The 25,253-nt window shown below is 35.6% G+C and overlaps 1 protein-coding gene across 1 annotated transcript in view; it reads left to right on the forward strand.

The window, feature by feature from the left end:
• Positions 1 to 25,253, forward strand: part of EYS (eyes shut homolog) — a 791,734-nt gene that overhangs the window by 299,087 nt on the left and 467,394 nt on the right. The window contains exons 18-21 of the mRNA XM_071445583.1: positions 438 to 551; positions 1,006 to 1,119; positions 17,092 to 17,289; positions 19,655 to 19,776. Coding sequence (XP_071301684.1) covers positions 438 to 551; positions 1,006 to 1,119; positions 17,092 to 17,289; positions 19,655 to 19,776 — 548 coding nt within the window. The remainder of the gene's footprint in view (positions 1 to 437; positions 552 to 1,005; positions 1,120 to 17,091; positions 17,290 to 19,654; positions 19,777 to 25,253) is intronic.

Raw genomic sequence — 25,253 nt, forward strand, 5'->3', positions numbered from 1 at the left:
GGGGGGTTTTTATAGTCTACATTGGAATAAATTTTCTTCTTTTCTATAACAGATTTCTTTTTCATAGTTTTTTGGAAGTACATCTTTTGCCTTATCATGAACATAAGAAGCATTTCCTCTAATACCACTGCAATGCTGTCTATTATACTTACTGTAATACGGTTTCTGTTCTTCTATATTTATATAATAAGAAAATTTTCTGCTTTAAGCCTTAGTTAACTGTTTGATTACTGTACTTTTAACGTTTTTGAAAAATTAGTGAACAAATTAAGCATTCAGAAGATTAACATCTGTCATAAACACCCAGATCTGAATATTAAAAAGGTGTCAAATAGATTCTGATATGTGAGTTATATTCAGTTAAAATAAATGTTGGTCCTTACCTAAAGGTGCCATGGAATAACTTCTTTCCCCTTTCCTTGATTCTATATTTATAGGTACAACTTGTGAAGCAAATATAAATGAATGTCAGTGTTCTCCATGTCTTCATAATGCATCATGTGCAGACCTTATTGGTGGCTATAAATGTGTCTGTCTACCTGGTTTTACTGGTGAGTTGTTTTCATAGCAAACCTTTTTTTTTTTTCCACAGCCAGGTAGTGCACAAAGCATCCATTAAGACATTATTGACTAATTTGCTTGTGTTTTATCGTCATTTCTCTTTATCTGCCCTGGTCTAATGTTTAATTTGCATTCCAACTAACCGGAACACTGACTGCATCTGTAAACCTCATAGCACAAGATAAATTAGTCTGCATTTAAAAAGGCCTTCAAAGCTTGGACACATAAGGAAGACTAGTTACCATTTAGTAACTCAGAAATAAGTCGGTATGTATTTGTGGTTATAAAAACAGAATGGATATTGAAATTAGTAGTGTGGCTGTTTGTTTGGCTGATGTATGTTAGCTTATCTTCACAAGTTGCTAGAGATTTTTATGGTGCAAATTAATTAGAAATTGGCACCTGATTTTTTAGTAAGTGTTGAAAATTTTCATCTTTTCAAAGGTGCAAGATGTGAAACAGATATAGATGAGTGTGCTTCATTTCCCTGCAAGAATGGAGCCACCTGCATTGACCAGCCTGGTAATTATTTCTGCCAATGTGTGGCTCCGTTTAAAGGTAATGAATATCAAGGGAGAGGGGAAAGCAAACATAATTAACTTTATAAGGCATTTCTATCACTTGTTTAAATGCATTTCAGTGTTCCTACAGCATTAATAGTCCTTCACTTCCCCAAAGAAAGTTCTCAAAGTGACCAGCCCTATATATGCCTTCAGCTGCAACTAAGGTGAAGGGATCATTGTTTATACATCTGCTAGGTGTGTTTCTTTATTAAACAAAATTGATACTTTAAAATCAGTTTGTTAACAGAATAAAATTATTTACATAGGTAATAGGAGGTATGTACCCATTAAGCTGCCATCACAAAGATTGGTTGATTTTCTACGCAGTTTTCTCTCCAATTCTATTTTATCATTTTTAGAAAGCAATTTATAGCTATCCTGGAATCCACAAACTGTGTGATTATTTCTTATGATGCTTTAAAAGAAATACACTTAAATTGCAAAGTTATTGCGACAGTTTTCATATAAATTTTTCATATAAATAAAATTTTCAGCTAAATTTAAACTCTTACTGCTAAAATAATTTAAAGAAACAAATTGTGTGGTGTTCTTGAGCAAATATAGTTCAAGTGATAGTCTCAATTAAAAGCACCTATTGATTTGTAAATTAAATATAAACACATTTTTCCTCCAGCAGTTCAATATAATGATACTTACTAAGGATTCCAGAACAATCATTAAAAGACAATTTTCCTGGTATGTTGAGACAGCAGGACTTTTCCCCTATAGGGAAGATGGTTGAATAAAATTCATTTTTCATGAGCTCATGAACAAGCACTCATGTTTGTTCTTATTATTTTAATTAATGGTCAAAATTTAGTTTGTCATTTTTGTTAGTTTTTATTTATGCTCTACTGAATAAAATCCAGTACAGTAACAAGTAAATGAATACTGCATTAGCAGAATTGCCTCTGTGCAGGAAGATGTAAAATAATTTTCAGTACATGGTTAGAAATACTGGTCTTTTGAGTACATCTTGCAAAAGGAACCGGATTTCCAGCAGATTTTGGTATTCATTTAGCTATTTAAGTAAGTAATTAAAAATTCAGAAAGTCAACCTTTCTGTAGTCATCCTTCAACAGACTAGCAGTGTCTCATATTCTTTATGGAAAAGGTAAGTCCTGCTGGCAGGACTCATAAAATGTAACTGAGATCCTCTGAGAACATTATAGGAGGAAGTAGTTAATGGCCTGCTGTGCCACTGAGACACTCACAAGTCTATAAGGCCAGATGGGATCCACCTGAGGGTACTGAGGAACTGCCAGAAGAGCTCAGCAAGACACTGTCCATCATTTGTCATCAGTTCTGGCTAACTGGGAAGGTCAAAAATGACTGGAGGTTGACCAGTGTGATGCTTATTCTCAGAATGGGTTGGAAGGAGGGTTTGGGGAACTACACTTGTCAGCCTGGCCTTGGTATCTGGCAAGGTCATGGAACAGATTATCGTGAGTGTGATCACATGACACATACAGGACAACCAGGGGTTCAGGCCCAGACATGTGGGTTTAGGATAGACAGGTCCTGCTTGACCAACCTGATCTTTTTTAACCAGATGACCCACCTGGTGAGTGACATCAGGGCTGTGGATGTTTTCTACCTGTACTTCATCAAAGCCTTTGATACTGTCTCCAAGAGCATACTTGTGGAGAAGCTGGTAATCCATGGCTAAGACAGGGGCACTCTTCACTGGGTTAAAAACTGGCTGGATGGCCAGGCTCAGAGAATGGTGGTGTATGGAGTCACATCTGTGTGATGGCCAGTCACTAGTGGGGCTGCCCAGGACTCAATATTGGGTCCAGTCCTGTTTAGTATCTTTGTCAATGATCTTTGTGAAGGGCCCAAGGGCACCCTCAATCACTTTGCAGATGACACCAAATTGGGTGGGATTGTTGATCTGTTGGAAGTTAGAAAGGCTAACTTCCAGAGGGATCAGGACAGGCTGGTTCAGTATGCCAAGGTCAGTGTTATGAAGTTCAATAAGACAAAGTGAAGGGTCCTACACAGAAACCCTATTCATCCCTACAAGCTGTGGGCAGAGTGGCTGGAAAGCTGCCTAGCAGAAAGAACCTGGGGTAGACAGAGCTTGAACATGTCTGCCCAGGTGGCTAAGAAGGGCAGGGAAATCCTGGCCTGTATCAGCGATAATGTGGTCAGCAGGAGCAGGACAGGGATTGTCCCTCTGTACTTGGCACTGGCAGGGCCACACCTCAAATCCCGTGTCCAGTTCTGGGCCCCTCACTGCAAGAAAGGCATTGAGGGGCTGGAGTGTGTGCCCATGAGGGCAACAGAGCAGGTGAAGGTTCTGGAGTGTAAGTAAGTCTCACCAGGAGAAGGAAGATGGGGCTGCTTAGCTTGTAGAGGAGGAGGCTCAGGGATGATCATATCACTCTCTACAACTTCCTGAAAGGAGATTGTACCAAGGTGGGGGTAGGCCTCTTCTCCCAAGCAGGCATCAGCAGGACAAGAGATGAACCAGGGAAGGTTCAAGTATAATACCAGGAGAATTTCTTCACTGAAAGGGTGATTAAGCATTGGATAGGCTGTTGAGGGAAGTACCAATATTGCCATCCCAGGACGTGATCAAGAAAAGACTGGAAATGGCACTTGGTGCTGTGGTTTAATTGACAAGGTGGTGATTGGTCAGACATTGGACTCAATAACCTTGGAGGTCATTTAGGTCAAACCTAAATGATTCTATGACTCCATTCTATGATAATATTTCTGGTACTGGATGTCTGAGGCTGTTTACTTTTTTACAGCTTTAGTCAACACCTTCCAATATCAAATTCTTATACTGATTTTGTCTGGATTTATATGGGTATAAATAAAAGTAGATTAGGTTTATATGAAAATGCTACCTCTGTCGCACACCATCTGTTTATTTAGTGTTAAACTGCTGTAAATGTATCCTTTAACAGATTCACAGTAAGCCAACATAATGTCTAGTTAAACTATGCTTTTTAATTGTCTGGATATATTCAGGGCATTTTAATGAATAGCTTTGTGTGCACTAATTACAGATTACAGAATCACTTAGTTAAGAAGGTACATGCATAATGTTAATGGCAAAAATTATATAGGAACACCTGTTTTGGTTTTGAGTATTTTCACAGATTTTCTTGCTTCAGATATTCTTAGCGGAAAACAATAAATGCTGTATTATGAATGCTGTCATTTACCTGGAAAGCAATCTGAAGATATATTTCCATAGAATATTGCAATGATTTGATTGCCCCATTACAAAATCTGACTTGAAGGGCATGCACTATTATTAGGAACATAAATCAGGAACATGTACCAGTTGATCAGAAGATGTACAGCATATGCCCAGTATATCGAACATGGAAATAAGGAATGATGATTCAGAGCATGATTTGGGCATTCAGGTGCATTCATACAAAAGATAGTCTGTCAGATTAAGCTAGAAATTGATTCTATATATAGAAACTGGTTTACATACATTTATCTTGCTTTTGGTTTAATTTCCTTGACTATTTTTATTTCTTTATTTTAACAAGGAGACTAAGGAAGATTATGACCAGAAAGTTTTGATTTTTTTCTTTTTTTTCCTCCTTCATCTCCTCATGGTTTTTAAACAAATTTTTGCTTTCTTCCCATTTCAAGTCTTCTGAGAGCAAGATAGCTGCTATTCATTTTTTACATTTGGTAAACTTTAAAATATCCTGAATTAATACTTTTATATTTTAAAAACTTTTATAAAAAATTTATATACATATGAAAATTCATCAGAAATTTAATTAAGGTATTACTGTGTACTCATAGTTTCTTGTATTTCTCTTGGGAGGAGCAGTGGGTTTCTTTGTTTCATTTTTTCAAAGCACAGATTTGTCTACTTAGAAAAAAATGTTTTAACTCATTCCATTGGGTTGCATAGAATAATGGAAGTCATCAAAGGCTTCTAAGAAAATTGATACTTGGACAATGAATTATAGCTAAATTTTTCTTCAAATGTCTGTGGTCCAGGTTGTGAGACTTAACTGTAAAAGTCTGATATGTGAATGAAGTTCTACTTCTCCTGTGGGCACCAACTCTTTTTTTAGAAAATCCAACTTTCATAATGTGAATACAGAGCACTGGAGAATTATATCTTCTGATGCTGCTGGTGTAACCCTAACAAAACTAATGCATTCCTCTCTACCAGTGTTCCCCTGAGAGTAGATTTCCTCCCATGCAGTGTAGATCATGGTCTTTCTATAAATTCTAGTATTTCATTGGAATTTTTGCCACTGAAATTACTACCTTTGACTTTCCAAATATTCAGACTAACAGCTTGAAGGTACTAGCAGTCCACCTATGCGTAATTCAAGGGAAAACTGAATGAACCTATAAGACTTTCAGATATGAAATAACAACCTTGTCAACATCTAATAATGTTCTAATTACTAAGTATAATAGCTGAAGTATTTTCATCCTATTTCAGCAAAGTTCCTTATCCTTGTGGAGTTGAAAATTGATTTTCTGTTTTCCAAAATTATTCAGTTTTACCTGCAGTCCTGAAATGGTGCAAAATAATGAACTTAATATCCCTGTACTTTTACATCATAATTCTTTTGACCTTGATTTGGAGAAGCTCAAGATTTGATTAACAGAAGAAAATCTATACCGTATTATGTTATTAATCTGGTAAGAGAAAGAGATTCCTGTGTAATACCACAGAAATCCTAAAGGTTAGTGAGCCTCTCTGAGCCTGTGCCCTGACTAAGGTAAACAGAGAAAAAAATATAGCACCTAGGTCTGTATAATATGCTTTTGCCATTTATAATAGCTATCTATGGCAGAAGTACTGTATGTGTTTGTGAATATGTTTTAATTAATCAAACATGACAAGACACTTTTAAAAGTCCAGTTCTTTGCTTCTGTTGGCTTTCAGCAGTGTTCTGCCACTAAGCTGTTTAGTACAAGTCATTATTACACCTCATGCTTTAAAGCTGAAATGGCTGTGCTGCCACTTACATTCACTGCAGTGTGATGTTCTTTATATATAAGATTTATCCTTAATATGTCTGGTACAGTTGCTTCTGCTTGGTTGTAATATATAAGTACCTGAAAATACACATTTCATAAATGACTCCACTTCCACCTGTTTTGTATCATAAATGAGGTACAACAGTGATAGTCGTGTATATCAGAAATTCTGTATCAGTGGACATTTTGAAGTTCTTCAGAAACAGAGGAGAGAGAAGCTGTTGCATTTGCTGCTGACAAGCAACTGGAACTGGGAGAAGGAATGAAGATAAACTTGATTTGGATGCTAGAAAAATAAAATATTTTAATATTCTTAATATTATTAAGAGTTTGATTCCATTAGACTGTCCTAGCTGGGAAGCTATTATACTAACTTTTTGACTATGATATTGATTCTAAAATTGAAGTCGTTCTATAAAAGAATCACAGTTATTAGAGAATTGGTGTTAAGTCCTTGGCAGAGATCAGAAGGAGTGAGAAACATGATGAGGCTGTATCTCATTTAGGGGTCCTAACAACTTCACAGAAGGTAGAATGAAAGTTCCCATAGCTCTGTCAGAAAACACTGAGCTGTCCCATTAAAAATTCAAACATATCCAAAACCACTGCAATTAATAAAGCTATAGCTTTGTCTATATTCCTATCCATGCTGGTTTTTATTGGTGGTTTTAGTGTTTTGTAAGAACATTGAGGATACTCAAATATTCTTTTAACTGTCAAGTTCATAGTGATTTATGGAACCTCATTATTCAGAGCTTTGAAATGCCAACATTTTTAAGGCACATCAATGAAGTTACTCACAACTATTAGACAACAGTCCTTGCTGAGAATGTAGCAGAGCGAGTTTGCTGCTGTATCAGGCAAGCTGCTTTCAGCATTCTTATCATGCACAAGGTGAATGATCTCACTACAGTTTGTAGACCAGCTCATTTCTACAGAAGATAAAGTAAGACTTAAAAGGCTGTTTTCTTCTTCTTTGGTATTATTGAACTCTAAGAGCACATCTTGCAGTCCCACACCAGGACTGCAAATTTTCCCCATTTTCTACACCTGTATTTAAAGCAAAGGCAAAACTAACAGCATTTCTAACATAGCAGCTCAGTTCAGTAACACATGGAGTGAGCCAGTAATCTGCTCTTCCCAAAGAAAGCTCAGGAAGGAAGAAAGCATTAAAATTCTAGTTTCAATTAGAGACTGTATATTGAATATGTGATAGTCCTATGAGAGTTGGCATGATATTTTGTCTTTAAAAAAAAAGAGAAAAACCAGCAGTTGTTTAGTAGCTTGTTTTTAATAAATGGAGCAAAGATTTTTGTTGTTTGATCCAAATTATTTACATGACTCATTTCAAAAACTGCACTGTATGTATTTTGTCTGGTTCCTAATAGGTATGACCTTTTAAACCAAATATACGCAATTGTAGAGGAAAATTGAAATTCAGTTCTGAGGAAATGTCTACTTACTTCTTGCAGCCTTAATGACACGTCTCCAAATGTGTTCCAATTAAGATCAAAGCAAAAATGGTAATTGACCATCAAACATGTTATAAAGAAAGTAAACTAGTAAGAAAGGCAACTCAGCAGAAAAAAAAAGCTTAAGTCTATCAAAAAACAAGAGTAATAATGAAGATTTCATCACAGGACACTCTATTATGAGAACAGCTAATTACAAAACAGATAATAAGTAAGAAATGTAAGTGCTCATGAAGGCAAAAAGCTGGAGTAGAGATAATGGAGCAATTACTTTTCCAGTGTTCATAGGCCAAACCTCAGTCTCTCCTGTGCCAAGCCCTATGCAAACAGGCAGGTTTGCAAGACCTCTGGCTCTTTCTAGCATAACAGTGTGTTAGACCATAAACCACTATACTATGTTCAACATCAGGTTTTATCTTGTTTTGCCACTCTCTTGACACTGAGCAGCCAAATAAAATTTTATTAGGGGGAAAAAATGAAACTGATGCATAGATATATGAAGGGCAGTCTTTATCACATAGGAGCTTTTTGAGGGAAGAGAAGCAGGGTGTCCATATTTGGGCTATATTACCAAAAAAACATGTATTGCCTTTGAACAATAAAGGATATGTAATGGCTGAATGGAAATCAGTATGAGCTGGGACTTGCTTTTGGCTCATTTATGAAGTCACTGCAGGATTTTGGATTTTTTTTCAGATATTTCTATTCCATTTTATATTGTTCCTAAAAGCTGCCATCTAAATGAATACTCTCATCTGCTTCTGTCTCCAAAATGAAACAATTCAGAGAGAAAGCCTTTTTCCTAGCCATTTCTAGTATCTATTTAGGGGCTTTTGGGTATGTTAGATATCCACAAGGGTCTGGCAGTTATGCCAAGGTTTGTAGGAGATCTGTGGCCTTTCAGAATAGCCCTGAGAACACAAAAGCATCTCTAAAAACTGTGCTTCCTTAACTCTGTCCATACAGATTCAGCGAGGTAAGTGCTGCAGTCTCAACTCTGCTTTTAGTTTGCACCTTGGGACACATCTTGATCCACAAGAAAAATTCTCTAAACCTTTACAGCCATGAGTAATCTGGGAATACTTCATGTGTAAATCCGGTCACCTACAGCTGATAAGAGGTTTGAATTTCATCATGCATTCTGTGAGAATGGTGTTCAAGATCTCTATTTGGAAAGCAGATTTAAGTTATGGAGATGATACAAGTTCAATTCATTGCAAATGGAAATCTGGCCCATATTTTTCCAGAAAGCATGTGCAAACCACCATTTTTAAAGACTTAAAACATGGTTACCTTTTCCAGGGCTGCCCTGCAAATTATGAAGGCATTGCTGCTTCTCAAAGATCAGTTTACCGAATTTCAGAGGGGTTTTTTTGACCATTGATGCAAATGTTTTTAGCTTCATTTTTCTACATAGTGAGCCTATTTATGGCATAGGGTCATCTGCTAATACAAAAACTAAAAGTAATAAAATTATAATCTTGGTATCAAATGCTATTAATAATATCTCTCTAACCACTCAAATTTTAAGAAAATGAAAGTGTGATCTTGGAACAAAGAAGAATTTGACCACCAAAACTAAAGGCAGCCATTATTGCAATTCATTATTGACATCCACAAGTCCTCAGCCATAAGGAAAACATAAGTTTGACACAAGTTTTCTGTAAGTTTTCCACACCTAATATGAATTTCAGTTGAATGCTATTGCAGATAAAATAAAGAATGAAAAGAAAAGCATTCCCATATATTTCAGTCTGAAATAGATTTTTATTAATTGTTTTCCATTGTGGAATTCTTTTGGTTTCTTAGAAAGAGTGAAGCATGTTTTTATGTGAAATGTGAAATTCACAAATGTGGATACAGATATATCTTCATTGTTTATACATTATAAACTTGCATATTTTGAAGAAAATCTGTTTCTAAATAATATATTCAATTTCTGCTTTCTTCTATTTTTACAGAAATTTATACAGGTATGGAGCAATAATATATACACCTCTGTGTGATCTTCATTTAAAATTTGTGATGTGGGTCTTTCTCATACTCTCTTTAAGCACTGCTGCATGCTCTGCATTATCATATATAATTAAGAAACTGCATTTTTACTTGAAAAGTGCTAAGTATTTTTTTCAAATATTCTTCCATTAAAAATAAAAAGTATATGATTTTCAATTAGTATGGATTTCAGAGAAAATGTTTTTTCATTCTTTATACATAGAATCTCAAAGCAATTCCTTTAATGGAAAGTAGAATTTGGATTCCAAAGAAAAGAATGGATTTCCTATAAACTTGAAGTATAAGAAAACACTTGTTAAGTCTTTAAAATATTACAATACTCAGCTTAATTTCAAGTAATATAAAAATATGCATGCTTCACCTATTTTTTCTATTTCCTACCCATTTTCAGGGTACTTTTGGGGGTTTTTTATTTACTTTTACTAGTCTTTAATCATCTTAGTTGTGGAAATGTTTTCTTATGTAGCAGATAAGGGCAAGCAGGCAGTTTTTAAAATAATGGCAAGCTTAGAGGTACATCTAAGCTTCTCAAAGTTTTGAACTTTTAGTAGAGACAATTTTATCTTTAATATTAAGACATTTAATATTTACAGTTGCAAGGAACTCGGATTTTAGATATCGAACTTCTTGCTCATTAGTGTTCCTGGGATTTTATGGAAAGTCTATGAAAGCCTTTGGGAGCAAGAGCTACTGAGCTGTGTAAAGGTGATGAAAACAAAACCACATATTTCTCTGAAGTGATCAAATAACTTTTGAATTAAAGTTTTTGTATCCACTCATTTCAAAAGAATAATCTTGGGAAAACTAGTAAGTTTCATATAGATTGGGGGCAGGGATTGGGGGGGCGTGGGCAGGAATGTCATTATGTAACTTTATAGTGCCTTTGAACACTGGGTTATTTCCCATAACTAAATCTATTTTTATTGTAAAGAATTCAATTGTCTAATTTATCTTGGAAAAGAGTAGTGATTGATTTCAGTGTTAGAAGAGTCTTTCAGCTCTGTTGTTAAAAGATAAGTTTAAAAGGACTGAAACAATGCCATTGCAGTGACGTTATGATCACAAAACCACAGTGTGGGTGCTGCTACCTGCTTGCTAGTTCTTGAAAGTTTCTTGTCCTCATGAATGTGTGTTTAACACCATTGCCAGACTTTTTGTTATAATTTAGGAAATTGCCATCCAAATGACACACTTGTTTTTCTGGTAGATGTTTTATTTTCACTATATTGTCATAATTTTACCATCAGTCTGAAAGGAGATGCATTTTGCAGGCCATACTTTTACAGCAAAATGCTGAATTTGAAAAACTGTTGTCAGATTTCATTCCATAAAATGTTAGTAGCAAATGTTTTATTTATTAGAATATTTTCCTAAAAAATGACAACATTGAAGAGATGTCACTTTTGATTATAGGAAACTTCAATACTGCACATCAAAACATTTCATGTACACATTTATGCTGAGCAAATAAAACAAATATCAATGGTTTCACATGAAGAAATAGAAATTTATATCAGGCAATTTATTTTCTATGTAATTTTTATAAATTAGGCTTTTGACTTTTAACAAGAGCCTTAAAAGGACAGTCTGTTTCAGCAAAATAAAATCTTTTTTCAGCATCCATTTATGGTTTTTAGAAATTCTACCTTAAAAGTATTATAAGCAAATACAGTAGAAAAGGAAACTTATTATCAGCTGAATGAAATTTCTAAACATGCAATATGCTTCTCACTTCTAAACAAAAAAAAAAATTATTTTCTAAATAAACTATTCATTTTTTGATATATAGTATGCTCATAGAGAACCATACTATATGCTATTATCTAGATAAATACATATAATACTTACTGCAATATATTGTGCAACTGTAAAGGAAATTGTCCTTCAGGCTGTTTAATTTCATTATTTGTGCACATACTTTTGAGATTTGTTCAGGTTTATTCTAATAGAGAGGCCTTTAGTTGCCCATTAAAGACGATCCATTATTGCAATCAATAAAATGTAGCCAAGAATTAAACAAGCAAAAAGGTTAAATCTGTCTAAAGGAAATAAGCACAGTTGTGAAGATGACCTGAACTTATTAATTAATAAACTTCTGTTGTTGGTCTATTATTTCTAAAGTCCATACCTCTTGGGTGTATTCTCATGGCTGCAGATCTTCACTGACTCCTGCTGCATGCTGTTCTCTCTCAGGTCAGGGCTCCTCCAAGGCTCTCCCTGACTGGCTAACCTGCCCCCTTTTATCCCAGTTATCTTGATTAGTTACAGCTGCAGCCCATCAAGGGCAACCGGGACCTCCGGGGCAAAGCCTCTATACAGATATTTAAATACGTTTCCTCTACTATATTTCCCCCTTTTTCTTTTACACAAGTTAACAGTTGTACAGATGTTCAATTACAATACATACATTTCTCTATGATTCACAGGCCATGTACAACCCACATAGCTCCTTACTCAAAGGCCATGTTCTGTCACAGCTCCCTGACCCAAAGGCTATGTTCTTTCACAGCTCCTGGCCACCACAGCTCTCAGCTGTCTTATCTTCAACTATCACCACAGTTCTTGGCTGTTCTGTCGCAGCTCTTGGCCGCCACAGCTCTTGGCTGTCTTATCTTCTGTTAACTATCACACCAGGATCACCACTGTTGTTGTTCTAGTATTTCTAGAGTCCATACCTCTTGGGTGTATTCTCACGGCTGCAAATCTTCACAGACTCCTCCTTCTTCTGCATGCTGTTCTCTCTCAGTTCAGGGCTCCTCCAAGGCTCTCCCTGACTGGCTAACCCGCCCCCTTTTATCTCGGTCATCTTCGCTGGTTACAGCTGCAGCCCAATTAAGGACATCACAGCTGCAGCCCATCAAGGGCAACCAGGACCTCTGGGGCAAAGCCTCTATACAGATATTCTAATACATTTCCTCTACTATAAACTTCTGTGATGGATTCTTTCACATTTCATCTGTTGGACATTCTCTTTTTGTCATTTAACTGTTTAGTGAACATTAACTCTTTACTCTGAATTTAAAAATTCTGATATGTCAGGGAGAGAAGACAGTTTATAAACTGTTTTCCTGGCACAGCATTTCTTTCTCACAGACCTGCTGTTTCAGAAACTTTTCAGATCAAGTGAGAAGTTTCATGTTTAGAGCAAAATAGATGTATTGAAATTAATCAGCTACAGTAAAACATTTGTACAAAAATATTTGTACAGAAATTCTTTCACAAATATTTGGAAGTGAGAGAAAAAGCTGAAAACATAAAAACTGCTTTATGATTAAGCTATTTTTACTAAAAAATTTAACTTGCAACCTGTTTGCTCTTTGATTTATCATACTTCTTTTTTACAGTTCTGTAAAAAAATTCTGGTATGAGAGCAACAGCAGCAAGTGAACTTGTTTTTCAAGTGTGCAATCACCACTGCCTACTCCTATCCACCCTTAATTTTTGTGTGAATATGCATTTTAAAAAAAATAATTCTACATTAATTCATCCAATTTTATTTTATTGATTTCTTGCTTGTTGTATTGATTAGCATTAATAAGTAATTACTTAACAAAAATGTATTAAGATAATATCAACAGTTGTGATTCTCTGAGTAAGGGAATAGTCTTTTTACTTATTAATCTCAACACTGACAGTCAAAAATCAATTGATTCAGGGAAAAGAACTGAGTGAAATGGAGAGTCTTGTTATTTTATTATCTTTTTGGTTTACCAGTCTTCCAGTTAGAATAGAAATTAAACCTTTGCCATTTCTGACAAATGTAGCAGACAAAAAGATTTTTCATGCAATGCTATGCACGAAAGCTGGGTGGGAGAAAAAGGATATTGACTATCTAATTAAAGAGTGGTGAATATTGTTTGAAACAAGGCTCTAAAAAGATTATAATATTAATAGCAACTAACATCATTCCATGTGGCTTAACCTGATTTGGTAAACTTCTTTATGGCCATATTTTCATTTACCATTCTTTATAAATTTCAGGTTAATTTAATTTTTTTCACTCTATTTTAATTAGAATGAAAGAAGCAATTTGTTTTCCCTAAATCCTTAAAAAGGGAGAAATCTATTTTTTGTCAGGAAATAGTTTTGATGTAATTTCAAATCTACTCAAATTTCACTGAAATTCATACCCTTCTGGGGAGCTACCTTGAGGAAGAGTCATGCTCCTATTTGCAGAACACCATGGGAGGAAGGAGGAGAGGGAGTTCCTTTCCATGCATCCTGGTTTAGTTTCCATATGGCCAGGGGAAGGACCTGGTGAATAAGAATAGGCTACACAGGAGCAGTGATTACAAAATCAAAGGTGAATAAGTTTTTCTTAGGCTCCCTGAAGTGAGAAAGCCTGATACCCACAGCAGCAGATGGGAAGAGAAGATCAGGGTAGGCAGAGGATACACTCAGGCATGGGGAGAAAGAGACTCTGCAGCTGTGAAGGCTGGAAGAGGATTCCTTTTATCTGGAAGGCCAAGTAAGCTGTCTGAGTCTGACACATGCATCCTCATCACTACCACTAAAACAAAGCAAAGGTTGACAGATAACACACTTCTCCGAGGGAGAGTGGTACCAGGCGACCAGACCTGATCTTGGATGAGGTTTATTTCCATGTCAGAGATCTTAGTGTGGGGAAGATATTACCAGAGTTTGACTGATTACCAGAGCTTGCTTGCTTTTGCTGCTTGTCCATGACAGCACCAATGACAATTCCAGCAGATACCCAGAGCATATCAAAGGTGACTAGGGGACTCCAGCAGCAGGGGCAAAAACAGTGGGGGCCCAGATAAAGTTTTCCCAGCACTGCTGATAGGAAGATAAGCATCTGATTAATGTCACAGGCAAAACTTCATTGATACATCATTCAAGTAGATCAGACAGAGTGGAATGGCAACCATTTAAAGAAATATTGTTGTCTATGTCTTCTACAGATAGCTTGATCAAGAAAAGTTTATGAAGTCATCTTTAAGAAATGGGAAAAAAGACTTAGGAACATTAGTTCTCCTTGGGATATTACCACACTGACTTCTGCTGAAAAGACAACATGGAAAGACACAAATAATTGATAATACTGACAATTTTTTTAAGCAATTGCAGGGTGAGAAAACTGTGCTCTGTATTTGTGAATAAGCAAGAGGAAGCTTAGGATGTAGAGGTAGGAAACTAATAGCAATAATGGCAGTGAGATGATAGAGTTCATAATCTTGAGAGAAATGCAAAATTCAAGTACCACAATAATGATTCCAGACTTCAGTGAGCTGGTTTTCATTAGCTCAGAAATCTGTTTGGCAAGCTCTCATTAGAGATTGCACTGAAGGGAAAAAGGATTTGTGTTGAGCCCACTGATTTATCTTAAAAGACCATTTCCTCAAAGCACAGTTCTTTCCAATGTGCAGGAACTCAAGCAAGTGTGGCTGAAAAACAGATAAATGGGTTCTTGAATGAGTGTAAAGAGAAAAGGAAGTGCACAGAAGGTAGATGCAAAGGTAAAGCTGCCTCTCCAGGTAAAGAAAATTAAGTACCGCATTACTGGATCATCTGTCAGTTCCATTTAGGATTGCGAGCCATGTGTTAAGCTTATTTGTGTTATTCCACTTTAGGAATCAGCAGGGTTTTCACTCATGTCAAGCTGTTGTGATATAAATATGGAAACTTGAGGGCAAAATCTCAATGAGCCATATGGCTTCTTTTGCTGTGCAATTTTATGAATTCCAGATCTGAAAGTGCTGGCTGTCTTTAGCAGGATCATCCTGCATCAGAGAGATCATAAGCATAAAGACAGGGAACAACTTGCGTTGTTTTTTCCTCTTTTGTCAGCGTCATTACTGGGGTCAAAGGGTTGCTGGATTTTTTTTTTAACTTCAGTTCTGTTCCTACTTGTTGTACTTGTTATTAAAAACATTTAGAATTCAGCCCTTAAATGACCATCTTACAGTAAGCAGTCAGCTCACCTACAATCCTGCTGACATTTTGGACAGTGTTTGTTTCATTATTATGAAGGCTTCTGGCAGGAGCTGTGGCCTGTGGGGGGTCTGCACTGACACTGACAGAGGTGTCAGGGTCAAAGAGCTGTCATGGACTAGCCACAGCTCCCATTCCCCATCCCCCTAAGCTATTCATGGGTAAGGAGGAGGTAGAGGAGTCTGAAATGAAGGAGTGAGGTTGACTCTGGGAAGAAAAGAGGGGTGGAGAAAGGTGGTTTTATCTTTGTGTTTGCTTTTTACAATCCTGTGCTATTTTTAATTGGCAGTTAATTCAATCAGTTTTCCTCAAGTTGTTTCTATTTTGTCCATGACACTGCCCATCACTGGATTAAGGTTACAGCCTGTCTGAGGAACACAGAGGTTTTTGGGACAGGGAGAAACAGCTGCAGAAAGGAATGGCTGGACAACCATAGTGGAGGCAAGGGCACTGGTGAAGTGCAGAAGGCTTGGAGCACAGCAAACCCTTGGAAGCTCCACCAGAAAGCATGGGATAGACACAGCTTTAGTAGTTATGGAAAGGCTTCAAAGGGATTCAGAGGGGCTTGTGTACAGTTTGTTCCAGCCCTGAGAGTCACTAAGCACTTTTGGAAAGTAAGCCTGAAAGAACAGACTTGCCTCCAGCAGCAAGATTGAAAATGCAGGCAGATTTACAAACCTAAACCCAATTGATATCAGTTTTCTCTGCCACCCTCATTTCCATTATCAGTATTGGAAAACATGAAACAGTTTTTAAGTTCTAACAAATTAAGGCTCGATTTATAGGACCTTTAAATCTCTTTTTATCTAATTATTGCAAATTAAAAATTTTGATGAGGGCATTTGTGACCCAAGATCCACAATCACACAGTTCCTTGGGTAGGCCAGATAAATGTACATAATCTGCTATACAAGAGTGTTAGTAAGGAAAGAGTACAATGAGACTGTGCAAGATTTTCTATTGTATGGAATTTTTATAAATAAAGGAGGCATTCACTCATGATTAAATAAGTACATATTTTCAGTAAAATAAATTGTGTTCAGTCATGAATGTTAAGCAGAACTATTATACAATATTACATATATTTAATTCATGTTCACTATTGTAGGTTAATGTATGAACAATTCACATGACAGTTGTGACAACAGGTTATCAAGACAAAATAGCAGCAAGCTTCAATCAAAATTCATTTATTGTTTTTAAACACATTCTAAAAAATTTCATTTTTGAGCTGTTCAAACCACAAGGGTTAAGAGAAAAGATGGAAGATATACCTATCTATCAAAACCTGTGAGATAGCTATTAGAATTTAAAATGTCTTGTATCATATAAAGTAATATAAACAAAATATAAATTGTATTTTTTTTAATGATACCAAGAAAATAGATGTTTCTGCATAGTAATATACATATATGTACCTCTGAGACCCTCCTACTCGATTTTAACCAGAGTTGTAAAGAAAATAAAGCTCATAATAGGCGGCAGTTGCAGGGATATATTCATTAGTTTAACACTGACAGCTTTGCCGTTTTCTTTTTCAGGTTTGAACTGTGAGTTTAGGCCTTGTGAGGCCAGCAATCCCTGTGAGAATGGAGCTGTGTGCATAGAAGAAATGAATTTGGACGTTTTTCCCCTTGGATTCCACTGCCAGTGTGTGAAGGGCTTTGCAGGTCCACGCTGTGAGATCAATGTCAATGAGTGCAGCTCTAACCCTTGCCTCCACGGATACTGCTATGACAGTCAGTTCAGTCTGGTTACTCACTTTAATGTAGGGTAGTCTTTCTCTTGAAGTGTCTGTAGCTGCTGAGCTGCTCTGGGGAGATCAGTGGATAATTTACTGAAATTTAGCTTGTCTGAAGCTTCACAGCCTGTACCAGAAGGATTATTTTTGTCAAAATGCCTCAACTCCCAGCACTGGGGTTTTTGTGTTCAGGGGGTCGGAATTGTAGCTAATGAGAAATTTTAATGAGATTTGTGCTGTCTCCTTTGATACCTAAATTAACCAAAAACATCTTATATTGCGCATTTCATGAGAGAATATTCAGGTGCTGAAAAAGCTCATGGAGCACTTAGGCATTATATGTCATAATTCTAATAAGTGAAAAAATTCTGTTTAATTTTAAACTAATATAAAAGGGTGTACCTGTTTACCTTCTGCGTGTAACTGTGTAACTTACTCTTTCATTGCAAGATGTACTAAAAGGTTTTAAAAGCAACTTGATTACCCTACTATATTTTGTCTGTATTGGCAGGCCAAGTTTAGTATGGAGTACTTATTTGAAAGTTTTATAGGGCTCTTGATATCCAACTGACACTTTCTATAATTGTTAAAAAAAAAAAAAAAATAAAAACTAAAAAAAAAAATAGTAGTAATCTTCAGAGGATCTTAAAATGCTGACTGGAAAGCTGAAAAACATCTGAAGGTCATGTAGTCAACCCTGCACTAAGCTAGACTATTTAACAATGATAGAACAGGTCAGTCAGGGATTTTTCTAGCTGAGTTTTGAAAGCCTTCAAAGAGGGACAGAAATTTCACAAACTCTTTGGGACAGCATATTCCACCAATTACCTACTCTGGCAATTCTCACACTCTTCCAGTCCCATCCAAATCTCCTGAGCTGCAACTTTTGGCCATTGCCTCATAATACCTTCTAGCACTACTAAGGGATTTCAGTTCTGTCACTTGTGCAAGTATCCTTCAAGATATTGTTAAATAGTCCTCTCACTATGAACACTTTCTCAAAGGTCTAATACTAAGCAAGCCTGCTCAACTTTTCCTCATAGGGTCCACACTTTAAGCACTGAGTAACCATGTTTGTCTGCTTCTACATCTCTTTTTTCCTCACATCCTTTTTCAAAAATAATAATGATTTAAGAACTTCCATGAAATGTATAATTTTTTAGAAAAATTTGCAGAAGACCTAATCAGCCTACTGGTTTCAGATGAGATCTTAAAGAACTGAGCCCAAATTACTAAATTCATCATTGTCTAAAACTCTTCTGGTTAAAATAAAAATATAAATCAGTTTCAATAAAATATCTTAAAAACTCTGTCTTTCCTTATCTGGGAATAAGGTGAGTGACTTCATCTTCTATCTAGCAAAGACTATTTCCTATTACATTTACAGATGTTTTCTATGTGGTCTACATTGGTTTAGAGATATTTTTGAACTGTAATTCAGATGAGCTATATTAAAGTTCATCATGCTGACAAAGTGTGAACTTTTAGGGGAACAGATTGTCCTTGTGTCCTCTGGCTTGGGTTTTGTCATGTGGACATTTGAGTTCCTCTACCCTATGTGCACTGGCTGCAGAAAGCTGGAATCCTAAGGAAGTTGGGAAGCTTTTAGCATATGAATAATGATCCTGTGCTGAAGGACTAAAAGCATTTAATGAATGCAGTAGCAGCTGTGTGTGCAGACACGATGGTAGAATAGATTTATGGTAAATCTCAGAGATAATGAAGAACCCAGGGACCCCTTTGAGGTTAAAATAAATGCAGGCCTGCAAGAAATGTGATTTCTTCTGTCATGAACTCCATATATGGATGGAGCACTCTAAAGATTCTTCACCATTTGGATTACTAATGATGAAAAAGAGACAGAATTCTTACGATTATCTTGTTATTCTTAACAAGAATCACAGAAAAGTTCAACTCAAGTATGTTTTCTCTTTATATAGCGGTATAATATGAGGCATTCCTTACAATAGCAATGACTACATTAAAAGCAGCCAATACCCAAACATTGTTTACCTGCCATATCTTATTTTGATATAATTTTAAAGATAGAATGTTATGCATTTTGTGATAGTTTTGTGATAGAAAATTACTCATTACTTATAACATCACTTTTTAACTCATTGATTTACAACTTTTGAATCAAAATATTTCCATTGTGTAAATATTTCAGTACATGAATCTGCTTCCATATTGAAAAGGTATTTTGAGATGACATTTTATTTATTCCAATTTTTTTAACATGTCCACACCATTTAAGTAAACCTGGTCTTAATCTTTTCCAGATACTATTTAACTGGAACTTAGTAAATTTACTACATTCAGTGGTTATGACTCTCAGTACTAAAGTTCGATCTCTGTTGCAGTTGTCGATGGCTTCTATTGTTTGTGCAACCCAGGATATGCAGGATTGAAATGTGACCAAGATATTGATGACTGCATAGTCAACGCTTGTGAACACAATTCTACATGTGTTGATCTACATCTGGTGAGTAGCAATTTAGCAATTTTTTTAATTATAATGATTTTTACGCTATCATTCTAAAACCTAAAGCAATATTTTTCTGAGTTCTAAATGTCCTCTTGATCCATACATCCACATATCAAGGGCTTTATAATCTTACTTTCCAGACACTGGTATTTTTTTTTATTTGTAATTTTATAGGCAGTGGGAAAGAGGAATGTTTTTATCATTTAAAAGCAGTTACTAGGTCAATGTGGTTATATAGGGAATTCAAAAGGCACAGAAAATTTTCTACTAGGTGTATTTGTGACCTCATTATAAGTGACAGGAATACTCATTTACACCAATTGCACTGGCTTCAAAGGGACTTAAAAAGTATCTTCCCCAAGAAAACTGATTTACTTCAAGTACTTCAGCATTTATTTTCAAAATTACACAGATATATTTGTTTCAGAGATATGAAGTGTGTTAAAAATAACATGTCTTAGAAATAAAATCATTCTATCACCTGATTCCTGCATGAGAGGAAAGATGACAGAGATTCACATGGTGTAAACTTCAACACCAGAGGTGGCCCATGTTCTCTGTCACTCGTTCCAGGAATCTGTCAAGAAGCAATTTGTTTTCATTGTACTCAACAGAGACACTAAGATCATACAGCAAGAATATTTTCCTTAAGAAGCATTCAGGCTGTCAGAGAAATTACCAGTTAAAAAAAATCAAAAAAAGTGGAAGAAAGTTTAGCTTTTTTCTTTCTTATTCTAGTTTCTACCACCACATTTGTGAGAATACTAAACTGATAAATGTAGAATTCAAATTATATTATGAAGCTTAAATGTAGGTGACTGTATATGGAATGAACTAAACAACTAATCACCAGTCAAAGATCACTGAGGACATAGGCAGCACAATCCACAGTTCAGCTTCCCACCATTTGAATCTTCACTTTGGGTGAACTGAACAACCCTGTAGGTACCACTGACTGCTACACTATTGCTGAAAGTGTTTGCAATTTCAGGAACCCTGAAGTGTATGAGAGGTGTTGGTTTTGGGGGTTTTCCTTTCTTGGTTTCTTTGGTTGATTTGCTCTTTTTGTGGTTGGTTGTTTGTTTTTGCTTGCTTGCTTGTCTTAGTACATGCATAAAGAAACTGCATTTTTTTCTGACAAATCCTGAGGGTAATCAGCAATTGTCACTATTTCCTAAACTTGAACCAAACTTAGCTGTTTCAAAAGAATTTTCTCGAATTCTCTAATTTCCATAGATTTTTCTTACTGTACAATATTTTGGAGGGGTTTTTTTAACATGTTTCAAGGACTAGTCAACACCTTGGACAAAATCCAGTGCTTGATATGGAGACCACAGTTTGTGGCGCTTTTGTTATTGTCTTTGGATACTATTGTAAATGCATATTTTTCTACCACTAGACTGCCGTTAATATTTCAAGATCTCATACTGGACACATATTGCCATCTTAAAGTCATGCTAGAGAGCATTCCACAAAATAAATGTTATGCCTCTCATTCATGTGTTGTCTTATTCTGTAGGAGAGTGTGTTGCAAATGTTGACATTACAGGTATTATTCCTAACTGCAGCTGATCTTTTAATTGAGACTGACAAAATGGAGTTTTGTATGCAGTTTAAACAACATTCTTCCCAAAAATAAGGGGCTGGAAATGGAGAAAAATACAGATTTTTAATAAAGTTAATCTATTTTACCCCTTGAGAATTTTGGCTATGCTTCACCAAATGAGTTGAAATATTGAGCCAGGAAAATTTAATCATTTGGGCAAAATTTAGCATGACAAAGGATAGTAGCTCACTGCAATTTCAAACACTGTTTTAATTTTTTCTTCACATGTCTTTCATCCATTGTTTTTCCTTGACTTATTTGTGTTTATTTTTGTTCTGTAGTTCCTATATATTTCTCACCTTGTTTGTCACAGACCTATGCAATTTTGCTTTAAATGGAACACAGCACAGCAAATCAGTGAGATCCATTCAAACTACTGTTTCTGAGAAAGCATGACATTCAAAACATCAATGTGGATACAGTTAGTTTCTACAGAAAATAAATGCTGCAGAAACTTAACAGCAAGGTGTCATATTAAACTCTGTGTTTGATCCTTTTCAGGCTTTTTCAAAAGTTTTCACCTATGTTGTCAATATTACAGCAACCATTTATGTGAAAGGATTCATTTTGATGTTGGCTAATACACATTCAAAATTTTCAGTATTTTTTTTTCATTACAGGATTGTTCTTTGGCATTTTTAAGAACAACAAAATTTCACTCTTAAACCCCCCCCTCCCCCAGCCAGAATGGGTTTTGCTAAGTAGAAAAGTAAGTTATTTTGAAAATAAATTGTTAATTTATGGTATTATTTTGCTATAGTAATAATAATTGATTTCTATTTAATATTTAAATTTCTCCTTCTCTATTCTTCTCCAGAGTATACTTACTTAAACTAACATTTATTATATACATTTTTGAAATAACTTTCATGTGGATCATCTTTTAAGTTGAATCTAGAAAGGGACCTAAAACACTTGTTCACTAAATTATTGCATTATTCAGTTACATGTGACTATATTATTTCACATACTATGTCCTTCTAATTGTATTCATGATCAAAGTGTACCAAAATTTTTCCAAATAATATTATCTGTTTATACATCAAGTTTCCTCAGTGATCAACAGGAAGAGGATTAATAAATTAACATATATTCATAAAAATGGAAGAAGACTCATCCCTTCTTTTTCAGCAGCTATAAAATAACAGATAATGGATTAACAATCCTCTAGAAAATTAATTTTTAACAACACAGTCTCTCTTCACCCTCTAAAAGGTAAAAAACTGGATGATAGGAAGTAAGTGAAGCATAATAAAGGAAGATTTAAAAACAGATGGAGATCTCAGGAGTTTCATAATTTCTGCATCAAATACCATTTTCTTTCAAAGTTATATTACAGCAGCCTTATTATACAAGTCAAAGACCAAAGATCTGAATGTGAGAAAGGACTGCAATATGTCCTCTAATTGCAACATATATTTCACAGACCTTACCTTGGCTTTCCGGGGGGGGGCGGGTGGCATTAAACAACTGGACTGTGGGATGAATCACAGAATAATTTACTTTGAAAGAGATCTTCAACTGTAAGCCTAACACAGCCATGTCCCCGAATTCCACATGTACACACCTGGTTAATAACTTGAGGCATGGTGACTGAATCTCTTCCCTAGGCAGCCTGTTCTAATGCTGGACACCATTGACAGTTTTCCTAATATCCAGTCTAAACCTTCTCTGGTGGGAGATCAGGATAGGTGAAATACAGAGTTTAATCACACAACGACATCAGCATAAGGAGATTCTGATTTTCTACTGCATCTGAATATTCCAGTTCTCCAAGAGTTATATACCAGCAAGTTATTATATGACAGAACAAGCCACTGTCAGTGGCTTGTTCTGTCATAATATAGAGCATATTAGACCCTCTGGTGGCTTAGGAATAATTAATCAGCTACCCTTATAGAAGCTTCATTCTACAGTCAAGCAGCTCAAATAACTTTGATGCATTTTTTCAAGGTAAGGATGAATTACCATTGTCAGAATGACACTTGCAATATGTATTCTTCCTTTTTGGTGTTGGTAATGTGGTATAATACAGAGCCTTGAAATTAGATAACAATGTTATACTGGCAATGCCTCAGAAAGAGCAGGCACAAGAAATGACACTCATGAGGGCTTGATCCAGCTGCCAGCTAAGGACCACACAGCCACTAACTCACTCTGTTCTTTCTATGGGATGGTGAAGACAATAGAAAAAGAGTAAACAGAAGAAAAATAGTGGGTTGAGATAGTTTAAAAAGCAAAGGAGAAAGGAGGAAAAAAGAATAGAACAAATCCTGTGATTCAAAGGCAATGGCTCAGAACTTCCAAGTGATCACTGCTGCCCAGCCAGCATCTGAATAAGGGCTACCTTATGGTAGAGTTTCACCAGAGTAATTTTCAAATTCTTCTTTAAAAAGTTAAAATAATTAATTCAAGGTATCGTTGGGGGACAAAAAGGTATGTTGTCCCTAATGATTTATGTAAGATCAGATCATGTATACAGTCTATATAACACAAAACATTATTTTGGGGTATTTGCATTTAAAAAAAAAGAAAAGAAAATAGTATCTTAACAATAGCTCGGAATTTAGTTTTTGCTTGTGTTGTTCTGTATGTCAAATTATAATGCAAATCCTGTCACTTTATTGTATGTGGAGACTCATGCAGAAAATTATAATAGATGTTTCTTTTAGAGCTTTGTTTCTGGAAGCTATTATTTCTCTGTACTTACCACATAGTAAAGTAAAGAAAATAAACTGTAGGTAAAGTTATAGTTATATGATAATGCTTGCATTGCAGTCCCATGTCCTTCTTGTCATTAACTCTCTATCCTTTTGAATTTAAAGGCAATTATTTCCCTTTCAATAACATTTAATATTATGGAAATGAGCTTTCCAATAAAACAATGGACAATAATGCTAATTTGAACTGGAAGAAGAAATATTTTCTTGTTTGGTTTCTGTTTTTAAACCGATAAGGGAGAAAAAAAAGTACATATAACAAAGTGAAATCATGTAATTCAGGTCTTTTAGGAACTTATTTTCTGGGTTGCATGGAAGGCTTGTGTGAAGGGTGGAGAGAGATTTTTTTTTTTTAATAACAAAAACAAATAGAGTTGACAGTTTAAATTTCAAGAACAAGTAGATAAGCTCATTGCATAAATTGTGAAAAAGATTTGGAAAGAGCTCTGGCATTGAGGAATAAAGTACATGGTAGCTAACTGTTAACAGCTTAAGTTACCCAAAAAGAAATTAGTCAGGTCTTTGTACTAACTTAAAACAATTTCTTAAATTGGTACACTACACTTTATTTCCTTGTAAAACTGAATTTTTTGTGCTTTATGCTAAACAGAGAAAAGAATAATAATGATCTCTAAAGCCTATAACTTATTTTAAAACATCGAGAAGCACTCAAAGTGCTTCAGGAGGATCATCTTCCTAGGTGATGAGAGCAGGTGATCTGACATTTGGAAGGAAATAAAAGGTCTGCAGATAGGTCTGCATCAATGAAGTTTCTAGATTTCTGTGGGAGTGGAAATTCTCTAAGCTTTAAACAAAGCAAACAAGCACTGCCACAGAAGTTGGTCTGAAACCTCAACTTAACTAAAAGACCACTTACCATGAATGGCATCCAGTGTACATAACAAATGACAAGCTCTTAATGGTTCCCAGGCCAAATAAATTCAAGCTGACTTCTATGTGACTTAAAGTTATGCATTGACCTCATTGAGAGTACCCATGTGGTGAAACTGTGAATGCAGGACAAATAAGTTTCATATTGCCAATTATACATCCTAGAGAAGAGCTGTACAGCAGCTGTAATTCACCCAAAAACTAGCAACTGCAGCAGTTCTTCTGCTAAGTTTTGCTGCTGATACAACTCACTGTGC

Source organism: Agelaius tricolor, unplaced genomic scaffold (genome assembly GCF_023055355.1).
Source record: "Agelaius tricolor isolate 1412-34295 unplaced genomic scaffold, bAgeTri1.0.p SCAF_1, whole genome shotgun sequence".
NCBI classification, from domain to species: Eukaryota; Metazoa; Chordata; class Aves; order Passeriformes; family Icteridae; genus Agelaius; species Agelaius tricolor.